This window comes from Leptonotus elevatus, chromosome 21, assembly GCF_054856555.1.
Source record: "Leptonotus elevatus isolate MCC_2025b chromosome 21, RoL_Lele_1.0, whole genome shotgun sequence".
In the NCBI taxonomy this organism is placed as follows: domain Eukaryota; kingdom Metazoa; phylum Chordata; class Actinopteri; order Syngnathiformes; family Syngnathidae; genus Leptonotus; species Leptonotus elevatus.
Window position 1 is genome coordinate 9,533,597 of NC_141259.1, and position 26,786 is coordinate 9,560,382.

The following is a 26,786-nucleotide window of genomic DNA, read 5'->3' on the forward strand; positions in this document are numbered from 1 at the left end:
TTCCATCTTCTGCAGGTCGCTTCACTGAGCTCCCCTCTAACATGACGGTTAAAGAGGGACAAAACATAGAGATGGCGTGCGCCTTCCAGAGTGGAACCACCTCCGTTTATTTGGAGATCCAGTGGTGGTTCGTCAAAACGCCGGAACCCGCCGAGGCCGTGGAGAATGTGGATACTGAAGAGGTAAAAAGGAGCTGGTTGTGTTTTAAGACGTGTAGAAGAAGCCCAAGTTGAATAGGAAGGTCAGGAAAATGAAACGTGAGCTGGTCAGAAAGTTGCGTCTACCTCACGTGACACTGGCCCCGCGAGCGACCCTTGTGAGGATAAGCAGTTAAGAAAATGGATGGATCAATATGCCCACACTGGGTAGTCAAAAGTATTAACAGTAAAAAAAATAATCCTTCCGCAGACTGTTAAAAAAAATTTAAGAAAATCAAGAATCAAGAAATTTTCCCACAAAAATCAACTCACTCAAAATTATAATATTGAGATACTATATTTGTCCCGCATATCATTACAAATCCACCCAAAAGATATAATAACAATAATAATAATAATAATAAGGCCTACTCACGTTGAAGTATGTGACAAAGTGTAGGCGAACTCAGCCATGACTGCCATCTAGTGGTGAATGGTGATATTACAACTTAAAACTACAACTCATGCACACTCTTGCTTCGGTACCCACATATTTGCATATTTTTTTTGTATATTAGTATATTTAAAAAAAATATTTTTATTTTATTTATTTTTTACCATATTTTTTTTAATAATTATTTTATATCAGGTATTTTCCCCCCTCAAAAGTATGTTTTCTCAGCATTTCTTGGATAATTCTTTGTTTTGTGTTAAATACAAATAAAAATCCAAATGTGTTTCTATGTCTGCCATCTAGTGGTGAATGGTGATATCACAACTTGAAATATATTTTTTTTGGGGGGGGTGTCTTTTTCAGACTTTTTTTTTTTTTTTTTTACATGAGAACTCCTATAGAGTGAACCTATCAATTCATCCAAGTGCCTCCTGTGCTCCCAAATCACATTCGGCTGTTTGCCTCATGAAGTAACGCATTTTAAAATCCTCTCAGTGTCTTACGTCTTGCTGCTACCCGCTGCTCATGACAGCTTGATCTTGAGCCAATGAGCCACTGCTTAGCGGATGACAATGTTTTAAGTACGTTTACCGCATTCCAAGACGGATGTCAATGTCGGCGTCCATATCGCGCGCATGCGTCAAGACTGACAAAAGGTCGCCGTATTGTCGTGACAAAAAATGGAGCTGAGCCCTTTCGGAAGCGGCGATGACACCGTTTTCAAAATCCATGAGGCTTTAATTATTGTTCCATTGTCGCCGCAGTTCTCATAACATCATTGGCCAGGCTTTGAAGTGGATTTGATCCCACATGACTCTTGGGTGTTCGGCTTAACAGGCCCACTGATGCAGACATTACACTGTAACCCGGCATTTATGGCTTGGCTGTTTGTCCAGTCAGAAAAGAGAGAGCGAGTGGAATTGATGGAAAGTCGCAACAATCGCGACGAAGCAAAGTGATGCGTTTGAAAAGGTGGAGCAATTAAGACGCGGGTTGATGCATTTACTTTCAACAGCCAAGGACGTATATTTTGTCAACAAATATTGCAGAGAATTTGCTCTTGAGTTACTTTATGGCACCCCGTGAATAAATCTTACACGACTGTCTTCATTCCAAATGGCACATATTCAGCAAGGTGCAGAATTTTCAAGCGCATACGCCAGCCACATTAAGTACACCTGCAAATGACACATTTTAGACTCTTAAGTTATGTTCAACATTCACAATCTGGGTGGAAAGTCTTGTCGCAGTGCACTTCAAACATGGCGCGGGGGGGGGGGGGGGGGGGCGATGTTGTGCTGCCGTCTTGTTATATTTTTCACATTGGCAGGCTTTTCAAGTGTCCCCAAAATATATCGTTGTTACGTAATGACGGCTGCTCCACATCAGCCTGCCAATAAGTGAGACAAGGCGGGACGGATGCATGCCCTGATGAGTTTGCAGCCTTCGACCAAGTTCAACCCATGGACCAAAGTCTGGAATGGCATTTTTTTTGTTGTTGTTGTTGTTCTTAGGGAGGAGGCTATTAAAGGTTTTCTGCCAGTTTGCAGCAAGGGTCTCCAACCACTGGTTTGCAGCCCGATACTGGTCCAGGCTGTTTGATATTGGGAGTGCACAAAGATACCAGTTAGATTTTTTTTAAGTAGGGAATTTATTGTAGAATCTTTGAATGTCTCACAATTCGATTCCGATTTTTGGGCCTGCGATTCGATTCAGAATCGATCGAGAACGATTTTTGATTACAAATGATTTGATTGACAATGATTTTTGCTTCAATCTATAGATGTGCAAGACATTTTATTGATCTACTTCAGGCTGACTCGCTATGCTAATTAGCACGCTACTCGCGGCACTTTTATCACTCAAAAAAATGGCTCCACGCTGCAAAAAAAACTTTTATTGGAATAACTTGATCATGACTTTTTCCTTCTACTCTAATGTGGCTACAACTTAACAGTGTATCAAACCGCGTGGAACCACACTGCCCCTCAGTGGCCAAACAGGGTACAACATGAACAGCGCTCCAAATATAGGCACGCACAAAGGCAAGACAGTATAAAATTATTTAAATAAAATAGATTTTGGGACATTTAAAATCGATTCTGAATCGCGATTCTTATGAGAATCGATTTTTGGGCACACCCCTAGAATTTATATCAGCCAAATATGGAAATATACTGATATACGTCAGCAAAGCCTTATATATGTGTTTGCAGCCAATACCCAACAAATAAATTATGTGTTCTTTTTTTTGTATTATGACTAGAATGAAAATTTTTAAATATATATATTTTTTGTGCATCTTCCTGGGAAGGTGGACAGTTTTATTAGTGAATCACTTCTCAATTATTTTTTGTCACTCCCCACCAGGAAAAATAAAATGATTTGCGCTGGAAAAAATTGTCAATTTTTTTTTGTCAGAACACCTCTGCGGAGGAGTTAATACAGCTCATGCTCACTCTCTGATGATGGGAGTGCTACTGCCACCTACTGCACTGGATGTGCAATTACACTTTTTCCTAGTATAGCAAAAATAAATAAATAATAGGACCCGACCGTTATGCATTTTTTGAGGCCGATGCCGATACTGTGGGTATGTGTTCCCACAGCATTTGTGTGTGCATATTCGTTATTTGAAGGAAAAACACTCCCAAAGTCAATGCTAACTTCCTGTTAGCATTTGAATGGGATCCTCCCTTCGCTTTTAGCATTAGCGCTAGGCTAGCGATGTTTCTTAAAACGAAGAATGGTTTGTATTTAAATATACATAGGGATGTAATTTTTAGCGTCATGTGTTTAGTTTTACAGCTACACACTTGCTAGTTGCTAATGCTACGCAAACAAAATGGTGCATTCAAGGTAGTTTCACAGTGTCGGAAACTTTGTTTTTCTTTGATGATAACATTAAGGGGAAAATAATTGTTTTGCCCGATGTTCGAAGGGCAATAATCGGTCGATTATAATCGGCGGTCAATTAATCGGTCGGGCCCAAATAAATAAATAAATAAAAATGAAAGCCGCGGGTGCAAAGTCGTTCTAGCAACTAAACTAGTAACTGAGGGATATGATTTTTGCACCTTTAAATTGTTACATAAGCATTGAAGGTTGATTTAATTTCAGGTTTAAAATGTATAACACTCAATGTGACTTTTACAAACTGATGATGATCACCGTTCACTGTAAAAGTAGTTTCATAATATAATATTACGTAGTCATGTGTAATTCAGTGAATGTCACAATGCCAGTGATGCCCTGACCGCATTACATATGCGGCCTTTATTCATTAAACATAAATTACAACGGAGCCTACGGCTATGATGTAAAATGTAAATATATGTGAAATGCAAATGTTCTTGTGATACTGTATTATTGCACATATATATCGACATAGGAGAACCACACGATGGAATAATTAATTTTAAAAAACGGTAGACTTCTCACTTGGCACTGGCCTTATTTCTGTCAGTTCACTACTTAGCCAATGTACAGTATACGGGCCTGTGTGGGGCCGATAACACATCAGACGAGCACTTTTTAACCTAGGGGGGCAAAGAAGGGGCCAGCTGATAAATGTGTTTTTTGTTTTTCTTAAATCCTTGGAAAATCCTCACTAAATATGAACAAATTGTTCTCGGTTGTACACAGACTTACTTCTGGAACCAGAACTCAAATGACTCATTTGCTTGATAGAGGCCCAAAAACAAACGGGGCAGAATGTTTACTCACAACAAATTGAATGAGTGCATAATCACCAAAGAAAAATAATAATAAAAAATTGTTGTATGCACAAAAAAGTACACACATCTGAATTTGTGTTACGAAACACAAATTGCTGCTTCATTACTTATGCTGTGGCAGCAGCAGCTCTCTTTCAAACCGCCACTAAATCAAGGTGCTCTATAGGTTCCTTTTTCCCCTTAACAAAATGTTTATTGATAGAAACGCTAAAGGAGATATCAGCCATTAAGAACAAAACACAATATTATGCATAGCTCCAGCTGCCTATATTAAAATGTCTCTTCAAAGCGACTGCTTAATGGAGGGTGCGCGCGAGAATACCCTTGATGATAGTAAAGTGCAAGGATGAGGCACGTCAGGAGTCATTTTATTTTAATCAATATAAACACTGGCTTGTATGTGGAAAAACGAATTTATTCAGTGGGCTCTCTGGCTGCTGTTTGTTTATCATATCAATAAATTATAGAGGCAAACTCCTATCATACATATTGTAGAATGTTTTTTTTTTTAACCTTATACTAGAATACTAGCAATACTAGTAGGGAGTCGTTGATGGCCGTCTAGAATATGAATCAATGGATTACTAGTAGGATTGGTGGACAGTGTTATAGAGGTTAGGGATCGAACCGTGCTGCGAATAGCAAAAAATGTGTGAGTAATTGAGGCCCACTCAAACAATGACCAGCTACATTTTTGTCAAGCTAACAGTATGTGATTTTTTTTAAGAATAAATAGTAAGTGGCAGCACTTTAAAAAAAATAAAAAACATATGTGTGGACTGACCAAAAGTATAGATTTTTTTTTTATTTATTTTTTTTAATAGGAAATTTGTCAAATTGTGACTGATGACATTTCGGCCCTCCAAAATGTATGAAAATATTGCTTGAAATATATATTTTTTAGTGTTAAGCTATGGTTAGAACTGTCAAAATTAATCAATTAATCGACAAGTCATCAATTATCAAATGAATTGACAACTATTTTAACTCATTCACTCCCAGCCACTTTCGCTCAAGCAACCCCCTTCTCTCCCGACTGTTTTAGTGGATTTTGACTGATTTGGCAAGGCCCACATAATATTGTGTTCTATTGCTCTAAAAACATGGAAGCTACCAAAAGAAAGATTAGAGTCAGGAAAAAAAGTAAATTTCTATCTGTTTCCATTTTGCAGCAATTAGCATTTGAATATAGCTCAGTTTCATCATTTTTCACAAACCTATGTAGAAATGTGAGTAAAATAGCTTTTTTTCAACATGGCCCTGGTTGATCTATTTTGCTCTGCTGCCACCTGCTTGCTGTTTGTGTAATAAATACCATTTCTTCAACCGTTCTTTGCATTTGAGAGGCTGCATCAAAGCCTTCTGCATGCTCTAGCATAAAAAATATATATTTAAAGAAACATATAAATACGTCTTTGGGACGCTTAAACATTTACAATAGAACATATTTATACGTTTTGGGGAGGAAATGAGTTAATATGGTTTGGAGACATTCTTTAATTTAAAATTGTCCAAATCCTCTGATTTCAGCATATTAACATTAAACATACATTTTTCACAGATTTCTGTAGTCTTTTATGAAAGTTTAATCAAAACATGACATTTGCAAACATCTGTTTTTGACTTTGGACCGATAACAGCACAACATCAATCCCCGTTTTTTATTTTTATTTTTATCACTATACAAATACGAAGTACGGAATAAACACCAATCCCTTTAATAAACAGCAATCATGGAAAAAATATTTTTTGTAATACACTTGAATGCAAAATTTAAATGAATCAGATTTTCAATAATCTTTTTTTTTTTTTATAATAAAATAAAATATATATTTTTTTTAAAGTCTAGGTTGTCATACTCTTGTTAACAAAAGTGGGCAAAAAAATGTAAACTGATAGAAATAGTTCAAATGATTTTTTGACGTTTATAGCAGTCAATGGTAGTGAAGGAGTTCATCAGAATGTCATTTTTAGACTAGTGAGGTCACATATAACATATTATTGTCAAGAAATGTTAACGGTTTGCTTCCAATTTAAACAATGACCCTGGTAGGTATAGAAATAGCGCAACTGTATCATATTATTCCTGATAGATATATTAAAAAGTGCATTTCACGGCTATAACCACAACGCTAAAACATTGGTTTGAACCAAATTCCTTCTACATTTAATATCTCCACTGCCTGAAGTGCATTGCGGCACTGCAGCTGGAATTCCCTGATGTTAAACCACAATTCCATTTAAGTGAGATACATTTAAATCTACAATAAGATAGAAGAGAGGACATAATGCAAGACTGCCCTGCAGCTAAAGATGGGCTAAGCTGCGTCCTGCGGTGCAAATATAAATGTACCGTAATTGACTCTTACCTAAAAGATGCACCGGCGCTCTTTTGACCAAAACGCAAGCTAATCATAACAAGCCACTTATTTTTTTGCGAGTTCGTGAGCGCGGCGTATAATTGAATCCATGAAACGCCGTGCCCCCTTTGGACCGACTGTCTGCCGGGCGCTGCGATTGCCGCCCAAGTGCGGCCTCCTCCGGCGCTTTAACTGACATAACGCCACCTGCAGTGGTGATGTGCAATGCATCATTCGGCTAACTACCGCCATCAGCCTCGTCGCCCACACAGGTCGGTAATGATTGTAATGCTTTCCAAATGGTTTGCGGTGAACACGAGCTCTCTGCAGGATGCCGCTTGCGTTTTGGTGGACGCACACACACACACACACACACACACACACACACACACACACACACACACACTGACAGGTGCTTCCTGTTCTCATTTTGTTATTGGACTGCTTGAAGCTCACTGTCAGGCTCGGGTACAGTCATCGGTCACAGAAGCTTTTGTTCTTTTCGAATCGATTGGCAGCGAGTCTGTTACTGCATTGTGGTGCAAATGCTCACTGCGGGTGTTCTAATTACCCGGGGGAAATTGCGTTTATCTATTTTTTTATCACATTTGTAGGGTTTATGCAAGATTATTTGAAGTGTAGTTTGAAAGCTGAGATAGGCGTCAGTTCCCTGCAACTCTGAATAAGTTCGTTTGTCTTTCATTTTGAGTTTTGTTTTTTAAATGTAGTTAGTTGTAATGAGTTTTAAGGATGGTTCTGTTAGTTTTTGTTATTTAAATAAATGGTTAGTTTTAGTTTAGTTTCAGTTAGTTTCAGTATTAGTTTTTGTTTAAAAAAAAAGTCTACAGTATTACTTGTACGCAATATTTAAAAAAAAAACATCATAGTAAAATGAAAAAAAGTAACATTTCCTAGCTAGCGGCTGAGTTAAATGAAAAAGCAGGCGAGCCAAGCCATTGGAGCCAAAAGTAGAGTCAGCAGGCAAAATTGTCGCCGAGGAATGACGTCATCTGAAGGTGCTTTTCTATTGGCTGCTGCTAGATGATGTCACTTCTGTGTGACACACTTTAAAACGTCCTCATTCCGGTTAATATCGACATCAATATACTTGAAATCACATTTGAAATCATCCCCAAAATTGTATTATATTCATTACCAAAGACTAAAACACAGGACGTTTGCACTATAATTATAGTTGTATTTTTTTAATTTTTTTTTAAAGAAAACTAAGACATTTTTGCTTTTATTTTATTTCGTTAAAGAAATAGTTTTTTGAATTTTTGTTTTCGTTTTTCCTTAATTTTCTTTACGCAGACGCACGGACAACATCATTATGCGAATAGACGTTATTTCAGCTTTTAACTTTATACGGTCAATAAAAGACCATATATTCATGTCACTCACCGCCGCCATGTTTCGCCATTTTTGTTTACCTCTGTTTGTGTATTTCTAGCGGGTTACGCCATAGCGATTGAAAATAATGTGAAAAGGCCGCAGACAAATCAACCTATTCGAATGGCAACGTAAGATGGCCGCCGCGCATACAAGTAGCTCTTTACTCAAAAGACCAAGATTCCTTGCAAATAGAGTATGCAAAGAACACAAACCAAAGAATTTTCAGGTTAGAAAAGGGGTACCCCAGGGGTCTTTTTCGGGGTTTTGCACGTTTACGTGACCTTTCAAAACGCTTACTGACTGCATGTAAATGTAGTCTGTGCTGAAGTGAGGGGAGGAGCTTAAATAAATCAGGCCTTGTCTAATAGAGTGCATTGCCGCCATCTTGTGGTATCTATTGACAATTACAAACCTTTTTTAGTATCTGTCAATGACTCGCCTCTTTTTGGTATTCATTCCATTTCCCCCATGAATATTATGGATTTACCGTAGATGCCATGCAAACTAAACACTTGTATCGCACATGGCTTACTTTCATGTTTTCCATGACCGCTTATTGATTTTCTGTCTATGTGCATATTGTCAATTTGATCCGTGTGATTTGGCCTGCTCTCTTGTATCACTTCACAGCACCTCTGGTGTCGGCTGTCATTACTAGTCTCAGTACACTACCTGGACTTTATTGCCTCTTCACGGAAGCGCTACACTCTACTCTAATACATAAGTCTGTAAAAAAAAAAAAAAAAAGACTGTCGATATCATATCATAACCCAGTGGATAGGATACTTTGATTGCTCTCTTTTGATTGCCGACCCTTTCAGGGTTGCTTGTGTTTACTGTATATCAAATCATTTGAGTCAGATTATTGATAAAGGAAATGTGGTGTTTTTTCTCTTCCCGAAAACCCAATTTCAGGTACTCATTGCAAGCTCCACGCTCAAAATAAACCTAATTAGTCAAATCCTCGTTTGTGTCTGAAGGTCAGTCACAATGAATAATTACAGACCTAATTAGAATGGGCGCTTTATATTAAAAACATTAAGTTATTCACTGCTCGTATGGCCATGTTGGTGTGATGGTTGAAAGAACACGGAATTTGATGTCATCCTCTCTCCCCATTCTCTACCATCTTCTTCTGGAAGATCATTCTCTCAAATGAGATATCACTGAACTCTGATGTTTTGAACTTTTCCCCAGGACCCGCGGGGTCCCATAGGCATAGCTGCATATCAGAATCATGGCCCATATTCCTAAATATTCTGAGAATCTTCTCAAAGAGCTACTAACAGGACAGAAACTCCCATCATCGTGGGGAGGTGTGGTTGACTCGGTGCTAGGTTTGAGTGATCATTTCAAAATCTGTGATTGGTCGATCGTAAAAGCCCGATCAAATAAAAAAAACAAAATAAAAGACAAAAAAAAAAAGGCAACAATGGGTAAAGCGCTGGATGTATTTGTCAGGTTCAGTCAACTTAGAACATTTAATAAAGAACAGACAAAGAAGGCAAGAGACTTCGATTATTTTTGCTCACGAGGAGAACGGACAGAGATGTGCACAGTTACAATCTCCTACCGCTCTGAAGCACATTCTGCCCGCCCTTTTTTATTTCTTATTTATTTTAGAGCGCTCCCTGGTTACACAGTCGTTGTTGCTCTAAAGGTCGAGGGAACAAACAGCAGCAACCATCACGGATATGAGTCATTGTGCAGATAATAATACAGACGTGTCTTTCTTCGGCGCTGAAGGTTTCAATAGTTCATCTGCAAAGTATTTCAGCCGTTGTTTTGTGATTAGGGCACAGTTCCTGTTTTGCAGCTGTAAGAGCATGAGTCATGCTTTGCAATACTATAAGAGTAAATATGGGATAACTTCCGTCAGTGTTTCCCACAGATTTTGAAATGTACTCAGGTGGGTGGATGAAACACTGTATGTGCATCTATTCTAACAGTATTTTCATTTAAAGATGGTCAAGGTGAGAAGTAAAAGCAACGTTTTTATCTTGCCAAACACTGTTGCCGTGGCGACGCACTGATTTTGATGAGATCTCACCTTAGGAGCAACTATTCTTTAGTTGTATAGCTTTTATCTTTACTCTTCACTTTTCGGGGACGTTCGAAGGAAATATCATGATTCTAAGACTACTCTTAAAATGTGGCCACTAGTCACTCTTTGCACTAAGAATCTTCAGGAATAGGGCCCCAGATATATTAGGAATTTGCCTTCTCAACCTGCCTAAGAAATGACTAACAGAGGGAGACAGAATGGGAAGCCTGACTGCCCACTAGTTAGCGCCCCGAGTAAAAAAAAAATCTTGATTTTTTTTGAATAATTGAGGCCATAGTTTAATCAAATCAATTGTCTCATAAGGATCCACTGACAAGCTCTGTTGTTAAAGTCTGCAGGGATTCAAACATTCTGTTTTCAAATCTGCTCTATAATGTGTTTTTAATATTTTCATAGCTGATCACATGAAATTATTGGCTATGAAAACGAAATCCGATTCAGTGCAGTTTTGATGTCTGCCTTTGCTTGATTTCCTCTGCGCAGATTGCCGAGGCTTCTGTCAAATAATAGCAATTTATTGTCGAGCACAAGAGCGGATGGCAGCTGCGGCGTTACATCTGCAGTGCGCTGCGGAGCGCCCGAGTCGCAGCGATTGTCTTGCTTTGGCGTGATTGGCTCCACGCCCGAAACACAATGTGTCACAGTTTGACCCAGTGGGATCAAAGCTCTATTAGCAGCATCATGTCACATCAAGAGCCAGTTACCAAGCATCACTTTTTGATGAGCTCGGAGTGAAAATGGGCGGGGACGACATCGCTTGGACATCTTTGGCACGGAATTAATCACCCTTGGTGTAATGATAATGATTTTCTTCTGTTGCCGTTCATCAAGACGCCAACGTCCTCACAGATGAACATTTGTCTATCGCGCACGTGCCAACAAAACTCGGATTTGAAATTTGTATTCATGTCCGAGCAGCGACGACTTGACCCACACGTTGATTGTATTTATATGCATTCGGACGAATACGATGGTGGAGTGAAGGGATGGAGCAGATGGGAAAAAGCATATGGGAGTCGTGACGCAATGAGGGTACTTGAAGCCGCCAGGGAAATATGTGCAAGATTCATACATGCGTGCAACATTATTCTCATTTACTTTCCCATGTGAATCGACGTGGCTCTTTTTTATTTATCGGACAATGACGTGAACGCGGTTGACGCTGGGAGCGAGGAATTGATTCATTCAAGCAAGCTGTCAGTATTTCTTTGCGATTAGTTAACAGTGGGATACATTTACAGTATTATTTATTTATTAAAATATAAAGTTTAAGGCCCACAATAATATCACCAGATTAGTGATGACTGCATTTCAATCAATGAAGAAAACTTTATTTATATACCCCTCAAAGTGCTTTAAATGAGTTAAGAACGCCTCCTAGAATAAAACCGAAATTGATGTTTTTACTTTAGTAGTGTTACTTAAATTCTGATTAAAGCAGTGTGGAAAAATGATGTCTTGAGTACGAAAGAGACTCAGATTAGTTTGCTAACATCTGATACATTAGTTGTTGGAATGTCAATTTATGGCCGATACCGATTATTAGTAGCCAAGGATGCCGATAACCGATATTTGGAGATGATATTCATTTTCACTAAAAGGGAAAATATAGGCATCAAAATTTGGGGAAAAAATACAAACTCTGGCTCTTCATTTTTGGGGAAATTTTAAAGCATATATTTATTGAGCAACGTTTAGGGTTCGTAAAATCTTAGTCAATAGACATCCTTGTTTTGAAAATCTAACAAAAAGTTCTGGGATCTCCCAGGGGCAGTAGTAGTAGTTTTCAAAAGTTCAATAAAAACTTCAACACTTGTTTTATACAATAAATAGAGTATTCCAAAATGTAAAAGTGCAGAGAGTTGCCAGGGTCAGCATCATCTCTGAAAATAAATAAATAAATTAGTTCCCTGAAGTTAACGCTTTTTTTTTTTTTTAAATAGATCTATTATCGGCCATATGATTCTTCAAAATGGCCGATGCCGTTATTCGTCAAAATGTTGAATATCGGCGCCGATAATCAGTCTAACCCTAGTTCGAATGTATTGGCAAATACGCTCGTTCGTACGTTCTCACAAATACGCTCAAATATACTCGCAATAAATTCGAACATACTCGAGAGTACGTTCCAACGTACTTGCAGGCGAAATGCTACAAACAATATATTTTCCCATAATGCCACGGGGCATACCTTGCAAAAAAAATCAAAGGGGTATTATAAAAACAATTAACAGTCTATCCTGGACATTGACTCGTTATTACTCAATGATCTATTAATTGTCCTTAGTGTATATTTAAGATGCATGGCTAAGGAGATTGAAGGTTCTCGGTTTAACCTTACATTCCTCTCGAGACGATTGCCTTTGAGTGAGCCGCTGAACTATGAATTGCTCGTTACAAGCTGGCTGGCATGCTGCACGGCAACCACCGCTGTCGGCGTTCGAATGTTGTGAATTATGTTGCATATGCAATGAAACATAAACCCCGCTTTACTATGTTTTATTCGATTGCTTGACTCGATTTGGACCGCAACTGGAAGGACTTGGCACATCACATCTGCTGTGTGGAATTTGGCGGGATCGATTTTAAAATAACGTGTATTCTTTTTTTTATTGTGTCCATTTTAAAAAATACGTGTTTGTTTCTTTTTAGGCTTGAGCTTGCAATCTTTAAAGCATGTTCATTCACGAGCAAAAGAGTAGAACGTAGTGCATTCAGCTGTGCCCCGAGTCCATGCTCCACATGAATTGAAGCCTCAATTGAGCATGTAATGTGTTAACAGTGAAAGTGGAGCACCCAAAATACACAAAACTGGAGCAGTTCCATGGAATATAATACAAAGCGCGAATATATTCCCGGTTTATTCTGGGTGCTTGCTTTAAATCTTGAGGTAATTCTTTTGATTACAATTTGCAAAATCAGTGACATTTATTCGATAGCTATAATTAAAATGTTCAGATAAAACATTGAATGAGGCCGGAGAGGAAGTACAAATCGTAAAACAAGTCAAATCGAGTTATTACTACCTTGATTTCTACAATTCTATTAATATTTCTGTTGACGATTGTCTAAATACTGCATTTGCCGTTATTGTCTTACAGTTGCTTGAGTGTGACTGCGGGTTGTTTGAAGGTTGCGGTTGACATTCTTCACCAGAAGCTTATTTCCTCGGAGTGCAGTAATAGCCCTCAAATTAGATTTTGGATCAATTTTTCTCGTTGTGATCGCACAATGCATATACTGCAGCTGTAAAGATTGTAAAGGGCTCTGAATAATTACCAAATGGTTCTTCGTAGCTCTTAACCGGGGTTCAATCGAACCACAAAGGTTTGGTGAGTCAGTCTCAGGGGTTGCATAAATGTACACACACCAGTGGTGTTGGGAAAAAATGTTGTGATTCAAAGTGAAAATGATAAAGGAGCAGTTGAAAAATGGCGCCGATAAGAAGCAAGTAGCAAGTGATGATGTTTGACCTCAGCTCCCTTGGTCATCATAGTTCAGTTGTCTTAATAAAAACGACTCGGTTCTTGCTTTGACAGAAGGCACTGATGAAAAGGATGATAAGGAACATGTACTGTTATGAACATTGACACCGAGCCACCACTATCATTTCTAGTGTTTAAAAACATTGCTTGATATATGATGTTGAAGTCATCTCTCAGGTAAGAGTAGCTTATTTATTTGATATCTTTGGTTAAAAAGATATTGAATAAAAACATTTCATTGTTTTTATTCAAATGATTGAATAAAAACAGAAAATGGAATTATGAACTATTCCTACAATTTTACATGACATTATGGACTGTATACTAAGACTAGATTACATTAAATTACTCTAGTTCAACGTTGGATCATTCAGGAATCATCAATCAGTCAGTTGGCTGCACTGAGAGAAAGGGGGGTGAATAATTATGCACATTCTACTTTCAGTTATGTTTTTTTAAGTTTAAAATATTGTTTACATTTCGTTCCACTTCACTTGGTGTATACCCCCCCCCCCCCAATTCAAATTTTTGCTTTGTATGAAGCCTGAAGATTGGTTAAAAGGTCAAAAAGTTCAAGGGGTGCTAATACTTTTGCAATGACAACTAGTTAACTGCTGTGTAATACTTTATTATTCACAAACTTAATCCCGTAAAAATATTCCACCTCAACTTGTTTTTTTAAACCACTGTCTCGTTCAACATTGGATCATTCAGGAATCATCAATCAGTCAGTTGGCTGCACTGAGAGAAAAGGGGGTGAATAATTATGTCTATCTATATCTACTTTCAGTTATATATATTTTTAAAAAGTTTAAAATATTGTACACATTTCGTTCCACTTTACTTGGTGTTTATTCTTGACCAAAAATAAAAAATCAATAAAAAAAAAAATCACATTTTTGCTTGAAGCCTGAAATGTGGTAAAAGGTCAAAAAGTTCAAGGGGGCTAATACTTTCGCAATGAGAACTAGTTAACCACTGATCTTACTGTGTAATACTTGATTAGTCACAAACTTAATTCCTTAAAAAATATTCCACCTCAACTCGATTTTTTTTAACCCACTGACCTTTGACCTTTCCTTGTGTTTTATAATACAATATTCTCCATCCATTTTCATCCTGAGCCACACGTATCCACTCATATTTTCAAGTCTGCATTCAACCCTATCGTACGTGACAGAGGTTAAACCATTGTCACATATCGGGGGTCAGAATCCCGCGGTGGCCCAACCCAAACGCAGATCGGGATAAGACCATCTCGGAGATGTGATTCTGTCTCCGCTGCCACTATTAGTCCCGACACCGCTGTTACACTGTCAACTGGGGGAACGTTAATCCAATTGAGTGTCACGATGCAACTTGTCAAATCCGCAGGACTCCTTTTTCACGCTGGGGCTCCTTGAGAGGGTTCTGCTTTGACAGACTACTTCCGTCCAGCAGAAATTGAATCATGATACATTTGTTTTTAGTAGTAGTAGTATAATACAATTACGTTTTATACATATTTTATGAGGAGTTTCTTCTTGTCAGGACTTCGACAAGTCATATTAAAAACTCCCAAACCTGTTCAAGGTAGGGACTCACAGAGCGGATTATAATTGTGTGTAGGGTCTTCATTATGAAATGACACATTAACATTTAAAACAGACACACTAGAGACAAATACTAAATTCATGTATTTTAATCATTAACACTACACGGCGGGACTTTAAAATAGACCACCCGCTATTCGCGGGGGGATTGTGATTGAGCACTGCCGCGCATAACGAAAATCCACAAGTAATTGACGCCCTTCGAAAGAGGCTTGCTTTATTGTAATTGCCTGTAGATCCCAGAAGATCGCGGAACATTTGACAAGAATGTTGACATTTATGCTTACAAATTGGTTGGTATAGTCTTAATTGTGGTAAGTAAATTTTCTTGAAAAAACTAATTAGAATTGTCATATTAATTGGGCTTTGCTTATGGAATAGAAATTTGTCTGTATAACACACATGCAAGTAGTTATGGAAGCATATTGTATTTACTTGAGAAAAAAAACAAAAAAACTGTTTTTGCGACTACTTTGTTTTTTGGTGTATTTTTTTTCAAATTTTTAGTTTTTCCTGTTTTACTTAATACAGTATTTTTTCTATGATAAAAAATATTTTTCTTAATCCTGTTTTTCAGACTTTTTTTTAAGGGTTTTTTTTTGTATTTTTTTAATTTTCTGTTTTTCTAACTATTTTTTTCTCTTTTACTAACTATTTTTTTCTGACAAAAAATATTCTGAGAAAACGGGAAATTATTTAAAAAAAAACAGAGCACCAGCGACTTTTTCTGAGTTTTTTAAAAAAAAAAATTTACCTCTGCACTCCAAGTGACTTGTTGCAGCCTTGTTAATAATGGTGGACACTTTCCCGCATGCAATACACTTCGGTAGAATCTTAACTGTTAGCTTACTAAAATCATGCCGATCGATTGACATCCATAAAACACTAAACCGAGCTTACATTGAATGATAGTATACAATAAAAAAAAGATGAAATATTACCAATACTACTGTGAGTGTTACTACTTACGGTACATGCCTTACCTTAACAGAGCCAGTAAGGTGCAATGGAGGTATACGGGAAAGTGACTGCCAATAGTGAGTCTGCAACAAGTCACCTGGAATTCCAAGGTGTAAAATAATAATAATAATAAAAAATAAAGGAAAAAGAAAAGAAAGAAAATTACTCTATTATATAATTTCCCCCCTGTTTTTTCCTGTATTTCTGAATATTGTTTGCAGTTTCTTTCTGAGTAATTTTTCCTCCTGTTTTTTTTTGCATATTTTTCAGATTTTTTTTATTACAGGAAAAAAACAAAATTTAAATTAAAAAAAACACAAAAAACAAAGGTCCGCCCCAAAATGTGTATATATATAAAAAAAAGTGAGTCCAATACGCTTTTGTAGGCAATTATTATTATTATTATTTATTTTAAGTTTTTTCCTTCACTGTCTTATGTTAAAAAAATTAAGCAGAAGAGCAGCAACAACAACAACAAAAATCAATGCTCCTACTTTATTTTTCCAAGTAAAATGTGATTAAACAACAACACTTTGTAGTCTGCACAACTGGTTGAGAGAAATGCCAATGCAATTAATTACAAAAGAACATATTAAGCTGAGAGCCTTGCTCAAAAGAAAATAGGAATGACATTTACTCATCGATCAATATTATTCAGACTTTTTTCTTTAAATTGCAACCTCATTCTGTGTACATATTTTTCTTTTTGTTGTAATTTGAATGGATTTTTCCAGCACTTTCATTTGTTTTGTTTTGTAACATTTTCCAGTAAAATAATTAAACAAGTTTGATTCATCAAACTTGAAAACAAGATAGCTTCACCACATGAAGCGGGACAAGGGAATTTCATTTCAATTCAAAATGGCAGCTGGCCCCTGCCCCAAGCATGTGAAAAGGATGATTTGTCGGCCCATAATGCTTTGCCTGAAGAGGCCAGATTTAATGTAGAGGACTTTTATGGGCAATCGTGATTCATTTCACTAATGATCTGCACTCTTCGGATTCATCTTAACATTTAATTAAATCACCGTTGTCTAATATAAAACATGAATTGTATTTTTAGTGCAGAAAATTATCTTTTAACCTTTTTTTTTGATCCGTTGAAATGATAACAAGACGTTATTTAATTGAAGTAAAATGCTGAATCCAATTGTCCGTAGATATATTCAATTTGCCGGCGGTTATCATCAGCACATTTTTTGCATTTAACATGTTAATAACCTGTAACACTGCCAACACAGCAAATGATGAATGGTAACAACTCTCCATTGAACTTTTGGTTTTTTATAGCCACAGATTCAAGTTAAATAAGGGAAACTTTTGGCCCTAATGAAAACTAAATACACTTAAAAACCTGCCAGGCATTATTCAGTATTTAAATTGGCTCTGATCATTAAACAGGTTTTGGACAACAAATAATAATAGTCTGCTTATCAGGGTCCCCTCAGGAATAAGATTTAAATTTAAAATACAAACTCATTCTGTATTGAAACTTTCTTACAATAAACGTACATAGCTTGTCATAATAACCCATGAGATGGCTTGCACTTGCAGTTCTCTATAATTAATTATAGTGTATCTAATCCTCCCCCAGTTGATGGCATCAAAATGAATAAAACAAATTAGTCATGAGAGGATGCTTCAACTTTGGATTTGCTGGCTTTATTTTGTTGCGCGGAATGATAAATGTCACACGCAGATTCATCTTCCAGGGTGATAGAGCAGAAGAAATTGTGAGAAGAAGAAAAAAGACGAGTGACAACAATCGCATGTGTTTTTCATGTCTGTAGGCCTCAAGATTTGCTTTTTTTTTCCCGATGAACGGTATACAGTAACTAAAAACAACAATAATATAGGCCAAGGTCATCCGGGATAGACTTGAGGTCACCCGCGATTCTAATGAAAACCAAGCGCTACAGAAAATGGATGGCTAATTTATTTCAGTGTGGTACGGAACAGAGTAAGAGCTGAACACCAATATTGTCAATATTATATAACAGGTGTTTGATCACGAAATGGAGCAATACATTTTCAAGAATGTTCATAAACTTTCCATATCTTTCGGTGCACACAGTTAGCTTGCTTGCTAGCTTTGTAAACAAGAAGTACACCCTTTAGTTTATGTTCAGAATTTGTCCTCAATGCTTTGAATATATGGGACATGCTTAGGGAAACCATATTATGGAAAGTATTTATTCTTACTCTAGGTGTTGATCATAGTTGTGATGTTGTAATACTAACACTGATATTGTTTCATAATGTAAGTTAGCTTGCTTGCTAGCTATTTTTTATACAAAAAACACACACCCCTTTAATTTCTGCTTTGTTTATATTTATGGAAGAAAACTATTTTATGGGAATTATAAGTCTTACTGTATGCGTTGATCATTGTTGTGATGATGTAATGCTAAGACTGATAGCCTATTGTTTCCTAATGTAAGTTAGCTTGCTAGCTTTTTTCTTCTTTTTTTTTTACAAGAAACTAAGCCACTCTAGTTTTTACGTTGTATATATTTATGGAAGATGGTGGAGAAAACTGAGTTATGTAGTCTAAATATATGTGTTGATCATTTTGGTGATCCAAGGTTTTAGTGGGTAAGAAATGAAAACTTATTCACAATTGGGTGGCTGAAATGAGACAATGGTTCAAACCATCTTTACTTCCTTTCCGTTTTTTTTATGCAATAAGCTTGTTGACAATAATATATTACAGTTTTGTGTGTTGACATTTGGCATTTAATTATCAGACTACTTGTTGCTTTATTGTCATTGTGTTTTACCTGAACGACGGATGGGCAGTTTGGCCACAACAGACAGGAGCAGTTAATAAATGCGAGTGGATGATAACGCCTGAACAATTTGTCCTCCACACTTGTGAAATGATTGCTATGCCGCTTGTCCATATCAGTAACAAAACAGCGACACACTTCGGTGTCAATGTGTAAGGGAATCACGGACACAGTACTGGAAAATAAATATATAAGATATTATAGCAGAATTAATTTTTCAATTAATCAATTTTGATGATTTTCTTCCAAGAGAGCTGAGGTTTTTGGTTTTGGTTTATTGACCACATCAGAAAAGAAATACATTCACAAAAAAATGAGCCAGACATCATTTAGAATGATTTCCTTCTGTTCATTTAAAGCCTTGTGCGGTTTCACTTGGTCAATGACGCACAAGATTATGTGTCAAAATGAACAAATGCAGACAAGAAGGATTTCTACCTTTGGTTCCTCGGAGGATGAGATGAGCTGGAGCACATTAAAGAGTGTGATTAGATGAAAGTGCTGTCAGCGCTGATGTGATGACAGGCCGGGTTTCACCAGCAAAAGATTGATGCTGACAGAAAAGGGAGAGGGAGGAAAGGAAGGAATTAGCAGGAGTATTGAAGAAGGGATCGGAGAGCTGGAAAATCTCTCAGGTGAAAATCAAACGGAGGTAATGCCTGTGATGCTGCAGTGGTATTTTTGGTCTGCTGCCACAATCTGTTCTTGGACGCTGATTGACATGCGAATGGACAGTGTTGCCACGGTTACCCTTAAAAAAGTAACTTGGTTACCTTTACTGATTACTTCATTTTAAAAGTATATGCTTCACACAACCTGCTGTAAGCTTGAATGTACCATACACCAAATGTTTCTTCAAATTGGACATTTTGTTTTGAAGCTAGATAACACTTTGTCTACAGTACGAGAGTGTACATACAACCAATGTTGATATTTTCATCTTTAGCGGTCGCAAAACTCACTATAGGGACCCCATTTCCAGTTTTGTTGCATGTGCAAAAATATTCATGCAACAGACCGACTACTATATTGGATATTAGGGATGTCAGGCGATTACATTTTTTAATCGTGATCAATCGCATGACTTCACTAGTTAACTCACGATTAATCACAAATTTTATATCTGTTCTAAATGTACAATTTTTTTTTTCTAGGTTTTCATACTCTTTTTTTTTTTTTTTAAAGTGGGAAAAAAATTTAACTAATAGAAATAGTTCAAATGAATTTTTGACGTCTATAGCCGTCAATGGCAGTTAATGTGTTACCAGCATCACAGCAAATTGTTCAAAAAATAAATAAATCCCATTCTCAACAATCAATTACAGTCAAAATAATCAGTTAGTTCCCAAGTAAAAGTCTTCCCAGTAACTGTGCTACACAAAAAAGCATGCGCGACTGCGCGGTGTTTGTGTAGACGCACCAAAAAATGGGACCCCACTCGGCCCCCTACATCCAGGGATAATAGAGCTGTCGCAGTGTTCTGACTCGGAGTATTGATTCTGCCGTTAATTGCTTTTGGGCCCGCTGGCTGGATAGCAGTCCAAGGATATTAAATGTAATGTGTTGTTGCACTAGAGCAGTCATAACAGTGATCGTACACCGATATGGACACGCGTGTCATAAGCGCCCGTCATTGTTAGATCAATTGGGACTGCCCCAACACATCACGCTCACACAGACCATCTCTGTCTCGATTCAATATGCCAAACTGATGTGTTATTTTATTAGTCGCTCGTGCTTTCCGTTCATCACGGGGATTTTCAAAGCAAGATGTCTGAAATATTTAGAGGTCATGAGAAAATGTCCCGTGGTATATTCAGCCACGGTCATCCTTTTTTCATCAAAGGATGAACATTTTCTTTCCTTTTATTTCATCACTTTCTTTCATAACATCTCCGGAATGATAAAGACTGGCTCTTTTTTTTTTTTTAAATAATACATTTTTATGCACCATGACCCTGGAAAAAGCGTTTTAAATTTTCTCCGGCTTGATCCCAATTTTGTGTGACACGGACGTGTAAGCAGAAAAAAACACACCAAGCAATTGGCCACAAAGAAAAATCTGACATACCACTGCAATAAGATATTCCCTTTAAAAAATATATTTTTAAAACCAGGATATTACATTATGCTTCTTGTGATATCGTCTGTGACCTCTACAGCTGTAACCTCCCGCTGTTGTGGATTCACAATGAAAATGTAAGAAAAAGACCCAGATTGAGTATTTGAGGCAGGCAGGAAAATGTTCAACACCCAATATCTCAAAACAGGTTTAACTGATTTAAATAATTCCTAATGTGTGATGAACACTTTAATATTTTTAGTCGCAAACATCTCCAAGATAGCCACTGTTTAGCTACAAAATCTCAGAGTAAAGACCCCAAGACCTAAACCCTAATTAGCTCCTTTGTGGCATCTTGTGCCACAAGGTCTGAAAATGTCGTTGACAACACAAAAAAAATTACACTTAAAGCACAATTTGGAAATTTTCACAAAAGGGTTTGCTCACCTTTGTTGCCAGCGTTTTAGCCAACACAGCTTCAGGTATGATTGCTTAATTTAATTTAACTTCCCTTTGCCATGCTGTTTTTAATAAGGGGTTGTAGATCCATGTCCGTTTCTTTCGTTGACACATTTAAAAGAAGAAATATTTGCTACGGGGGTCACACAATATAGTCTTCACAAAGCTGTAATAAGTGCTGTTAGGTTTTATTCTCCCAAATGCATCACCTTGAATACCCGATTCTCAGCCTACCTCAGGAAATAAATGATCAATCAAGCTAAAACAGGAGTTACTTTGTATTTGTGTTATGCTTTTCAGCATTGTGTTTTAAAAGCAATTTCAACCTAGACTCGTCAGATGATAGCAAAAACTTCCACTGTTTGTACTTTTTTTTAATGTCAGGATAAGTTTTGTGTGTAGCTGCCAACCTCCATCAGACCAAAAACATCAGTTCAGGTTAATTGGAGTCTCTCAGTTGCCTGCAGGTATGAATATTAATGTGTCAGTCTGTCGTGACTGCAGGTCTCGCCAGAGTTCACCCTGTTTCTTGCACAGTGTCAGCGGGGATAACATCCAGCTTCCTACAATATGCACTCAGGCAGGATGGATGTTTTCTTCTTTTTTTTACTGCACCTTTCCAGGTCAAGATGGTCACTTTGCTTTTACCACCTTCCAAAAATATTTTTTTAGGAAATAGTCAAGTCAAATATAAACCTGTGAACATATGATGATTTTTTAAAAAGCGTTTTATTCTGTAATGACACAAATTCGGGTCAGGTCCGTCGTCAATCGTACATGAAGGGGCATCCTGCTGTAGTCAATTAGTTAATAAACTTTGGAAAACTTGCGTCCAAAAATAATTTTGTCATAGGCAATATGGCATGACTCCTTCTTGTGATTGGCTCGTACAGTACATTAATATTACATGGTGACAATCACGTCACTGTGAGTAACTAGTTTTTTTTTTTTTTTTACCAGTTATGACTAGTTGTATATAAATGAGTCATACCTGTCTTAATCCATGCTGAGTCATATCCTGACATTTGGGGGAAAAAAGGCAGCAAAGCCAAAAAAAAAAAGAACATTAACCTCCTCTGTCGATGGAGTGCTGTATATGTCATCGCTTTCACATTGAGGTTCTGCTAATCTGCTGCTAGGGTCTCCTGTCAAAAGGTGTTGTCTTTAGTGAATTCAATAATACAGAGCACATATTTAAAAAAATAATAATAATTTTGGTCATATTCAAGGTGACACAGCTGAATGGTGGGCGGCATCCTAGCGCCCTCTATTAACCAGCCGCCACTGCTTCTAATTGAAATGAATATCACTGTCTTCTGCGGTTTCGTTTAGGATTTCAAAGACTTGTTTTTAAGCTACTGCGCCTTATTTTACCTGCCCTCGGGGTTCTCTTGAACAGCCTTGCATAATAGATTACAGTGAGATGACTACAGCCCTGTGTGGCGCTTTGAAAAAGCCTCGTTTGATATTTGCATCACCTACAACATCATCAGGCCTTGAATTCACTTCGCTAGAAATGATCGGACGCTGATAATGCTGATGGATTATAATTTATGAGATATTGATACACAAAACGAACTGAAAAATTATAAACATGTCCAATTTAAATGGTCTACCTTGATATAAATGAATTATATTTGACTTGTTTTAAATTAAAGCTTCCGACATGTAGAGGGCTGTTCGACAATCACACAAAATCTCACAATTTAGCATTATCTTCAGAAGTCACCTCTTTGTCCTTATTAGACATTCCAATTGCATGGAGTAAGTATTCAAGTAGCCAACGGCTGGAATTGAAATTTCTCCCAGTGTTTCTCATTTCAATCAGTATTCTTCTGAGAATGCTTATGTCTCTTTCCCACCTCATTTCCTGCCTTGCCGTTTCACCTTTGTGTCTCCCTAGAAATGGATTAGCCAATCAGGACGAAAATTATAGCAGGAAAATCTATTAGGCCTTTTCATCCGTTCAGGGTTTACCCTTTCCTAAACTTGTCACTGTCCATCCTTGGATATGAGTTCATGTTTTGTTTTGTTTTGTTGTTGTTCTGTGTAACATATTTTATAAATATATTGGTATGTCGTTGGAAATGATGTGCTAAATACTTGGACGTTTTGCCTGAGACCAATACCAACCCATACCTTATTTACAAGTGTTTGCAATATGTACGTATATGTGAGCTGAATAGTTTGTTCAAATGCTAACCGCTAATGCTAATTGCGATTGCTAATTGTTAGCATAGGCCAATTTTGTTGGTTTGTATAATAATTCATGCGTATGTAGCACATATAGTGATTGTATTTTATGTTTCTTGTTGCAGTTTCACAATATAAATAGACAGCTTCACTGCGCACACGGACTCTCTGTTGATGAATATTTAGCTGATCGATTAAGCTAGCTCCTCAACTAACAAGGCCTTTACAACGCGCCAAGATTTCTAGGCAGTGGAATCTAATGATGATGTTACGCCAAATAAAATACGTGTGGTAAAAACAAGTCCCTTCAAGTTTCCCCTCTCACCCAAACTAAAGAAAGATTAATATTGCAACTGATATCTTCCGCTGACTGAATAATTTGCAGTCACCGCCATCTTTAAATGATGAGTTACAATGACTTCCTTTTAGAAAACGCTGCAGATCACATTAATACCCTTCTTCTCCCTTATCCTCTCCTTCAAACTTGGACATATTTACTGATGTTCTAGCCTTGCCTACCGAAGACATAAATAATCAGAAGCTGTATTGGCTTTTGGCTTGTGCAATAATAAAGCTGCCAACAGAAGTGGCCTGTAAAAAATACAAGAAAACAGAGGAGCTGTATTTTTAAAGCTAGGTGTGGATTGGTTAAAACTACGGTTTAGAAAAATATGTGATATAAATCGTGATTTACAGGCATATATCAATAAATCACACTTACATTCACACATACTGTATCAACAATTTTGATATTCTAGTAACCGAACATGCATGGAGATTTGAGAGGCGCCACACTTAGGGATATTTTTTTTATATTTTAATGTTAAAGTCCTTTTATACGCAATGACACCCCCACCGTGCGTAATCCGGGTATGCACAAACCCCAAAAATGTGTGATTCATTTTATTCCGAGGTTGGCAGTGAACCCTTTATTACTCTTTATTTCTATAAATATTCAAGTGTATGTAAAGAATGCAACCATTTTTGTTTTATTTATCTTGGCTGGCTGCAGACTCGAACCCGCTGGATATTTTGACTTTGGTGGCTTTGTAGTTAAAAAAAAGAGTGTTTTGTCTTTATCTCAAATCAGGGCAGTTTATTGAGCGGCCCATCTGATACTGCGTGGTTGCGTTTAGTTAATGTGTGAATATAGTCATTTAAATTGGCAGGAAGGTAATGAACTAATTAAGTTAAAGGCAGCTCAGTTACAGTAAATACAAACTAGAATCTTAGTGTAGTTTAATGAATGTAATTATTTTAAGGATAATTTATTGGGTTCCTAATGGACTGATGAATCTTGCATATACAAGGTCACACAGTTGGAAAGTATGGCCGGAAAAAATGAGTTGAAACCGATGAGTCATCTGTGCATCTCTGAAAAGCGCTAAATTAAATTGCTTTTTAATAAGTTAATTAATATAAGGACACTGGGTGAATGAATTTATTTATTGGTTATACAAATTCAATTCAATCATTGCATGTCCAAAAAAAAAGTACATAATGACAATAAATAGTAGGCTAGTATTAGTCATCACACAGTTAAATGTGGTTTTAAAAAAATGCACAGAAGCTTAAATCACGTGTTTATTTACCATTTAACTACCAATCCCCGAATCAATTTGAATGGGTTACTAATTGTACTTTTGCTGAAAAACACAAAGTCCAATTTCATTATAATGTTAAATGGAGTGCACTTTACACCATATGTTGTCCAACGCAGCCGAGTTAGCCTACGAAAAGGTTTTTAGTTTAAAGTAACTTTCTTTGACCTGGACAGTGTATTTTTTTTTCCACTTTTGTTCAAGTGTTCCGTGTAGTACCTCCTTGTCGTGTCTGTCATACTTAGGGTTGCCACCTTGGATTTGTGAAAAAAAGGGACACTGGACAAAGCTCGAGCATATATACGTATATAAAAGGTGTCAAAATTACTGAGTTAATTTAAAGATGCCTTAAGGACCGAAACTTTTTTTTACACATGACTGCCACCTCTGGACTAAAGTGTAAATGCAGCCTCCATGATGCTCGTAGCAGGCCTGTACGAGAACGAGCGAACAGAAACTCCTCATGCAAGAGGCCACTATTTACAGACTAGCAAAGATGATTTCAACTGATAGAATGATAGAAAGATAAGACAATGATAGAGCAATTCTGAAAAAATTGCTTGCACAGATAATCTAATTTTATCCCGTGATATAGTGCAGTTGCTTGCAAAGAATAAATTTTTATCTGGTAATACTTTAAGCCATGATACTGTAGTTCAAATACACAGTAGTACAGGGGACATTTTTAGACTACAGCATGAAGGAAATCAAATGAGCTTTTGGCATTGTTCTGGGACAAATCGTGTCCCGGGAGAGATTTTTATTTTCCATGGACAGCTGGTTAAAAAAAGAGAACAAGTCTGGAAAAAGCGGGACGGGTGGCAACTCTCGTCATACTAGCTAGCTAGCTAGCGCTAAGCTAACGTAGGGGCCAAAACCCTTTTTGTAAACCAACAGGTGGGATATGTTGCTAATTTTTTTAAACAGGTTTGGCAAATCACGACTCGAAAGAAGATCAATTAGTCGTGTCGTCATCCTAGAAATGTTTCGAGAGCCATCGAGTTAATTAGCAGACTTCATTTGGATTTAACTTCCTGTAATGTTTTCCTTGTCAGGGGAACATTTCCTCCCCACTGAATAAAGTAATGGTGCACTTTCATGTATTAGAATGTACAATTGAAGGCTTTACATGTAATTAACATATCCCTAGTCATAAACCAATGGGCTGTGAAGGAGGATTAGTGTTTGCAAGTGAAAGGAACTCCTGTCAACTGTGGGCTGTAATTAGGGTTAACAACTAAGCTTAGACCCAAAAACATCTTCAAGCAGGAGTCAGTGAGCACTGTAATTAGGCATCTCTCTACAGTTCACTACGACTTTGATGAATGTTCTTTATAACATTTAACTTGATATTCCCCATCTCGGTGTATGTGCTGCATTTATTTTATATGGAAGATTCCAACAAATCCATTTTCCAAATACATTTCTTTGTGCCAATGCATGGTAATGTTCTTTTATTGTGATTAATTCTCCTCTTTGTGCTTTTTCATTCAATTT

The 26,786-nt window shown here is 37.1% G+C and overlaps 1 protein-coding gene and 1 long non-coding RNA gene across 9 annotated transcripts in view; one reads left to right on the forward strand and one right to left on the reverse strand.

Moving 5' to 3' along the window:
• LOC147155774 (uncharacterized) overlaps nucleotides 1-26,786 on the reverse strand; it is a 137,582-nt gene that overhangs the window by 29,313 nt on the left and 81,483 nt on the right. For 7 of the 8 annotated variants that reach the window (XR_015092135.1, XR_015092133.1, XR_015092139.1 and 4 more), the window contains one exon: nucleotides 19,413-19,527. This is a non-coding gene — a long non-coding RNA (uncharacterized LOC147155774). Of the gene's footprint in view, nucleotides 1-16,208; nucleotides 16,283-19,412; nucleotides 19,528-26,786 lie in introns of all 8 variants that reach the window. The other variant, XR_015092140.1, reaches the window with a different exon arrangement.
• Nucleotides 1-26,786, forward strand: part of vstm2a (V-set and transmembrane domain containing 2A) — a 50,057-nt gene that overhangs the window by 1,025 nt on the left and 22,246 nt on the right. The window contains exon 2 of the mRNA XM_086066298.1: nucleotides 16-182. Coding sequence (XP_085922424.1) covers nucleotides 16-182 — 167 coding nt within the window. The remainder of the gene's footprint in view (nucleotides 1-15; nucleotides 183-26,786) is intronic.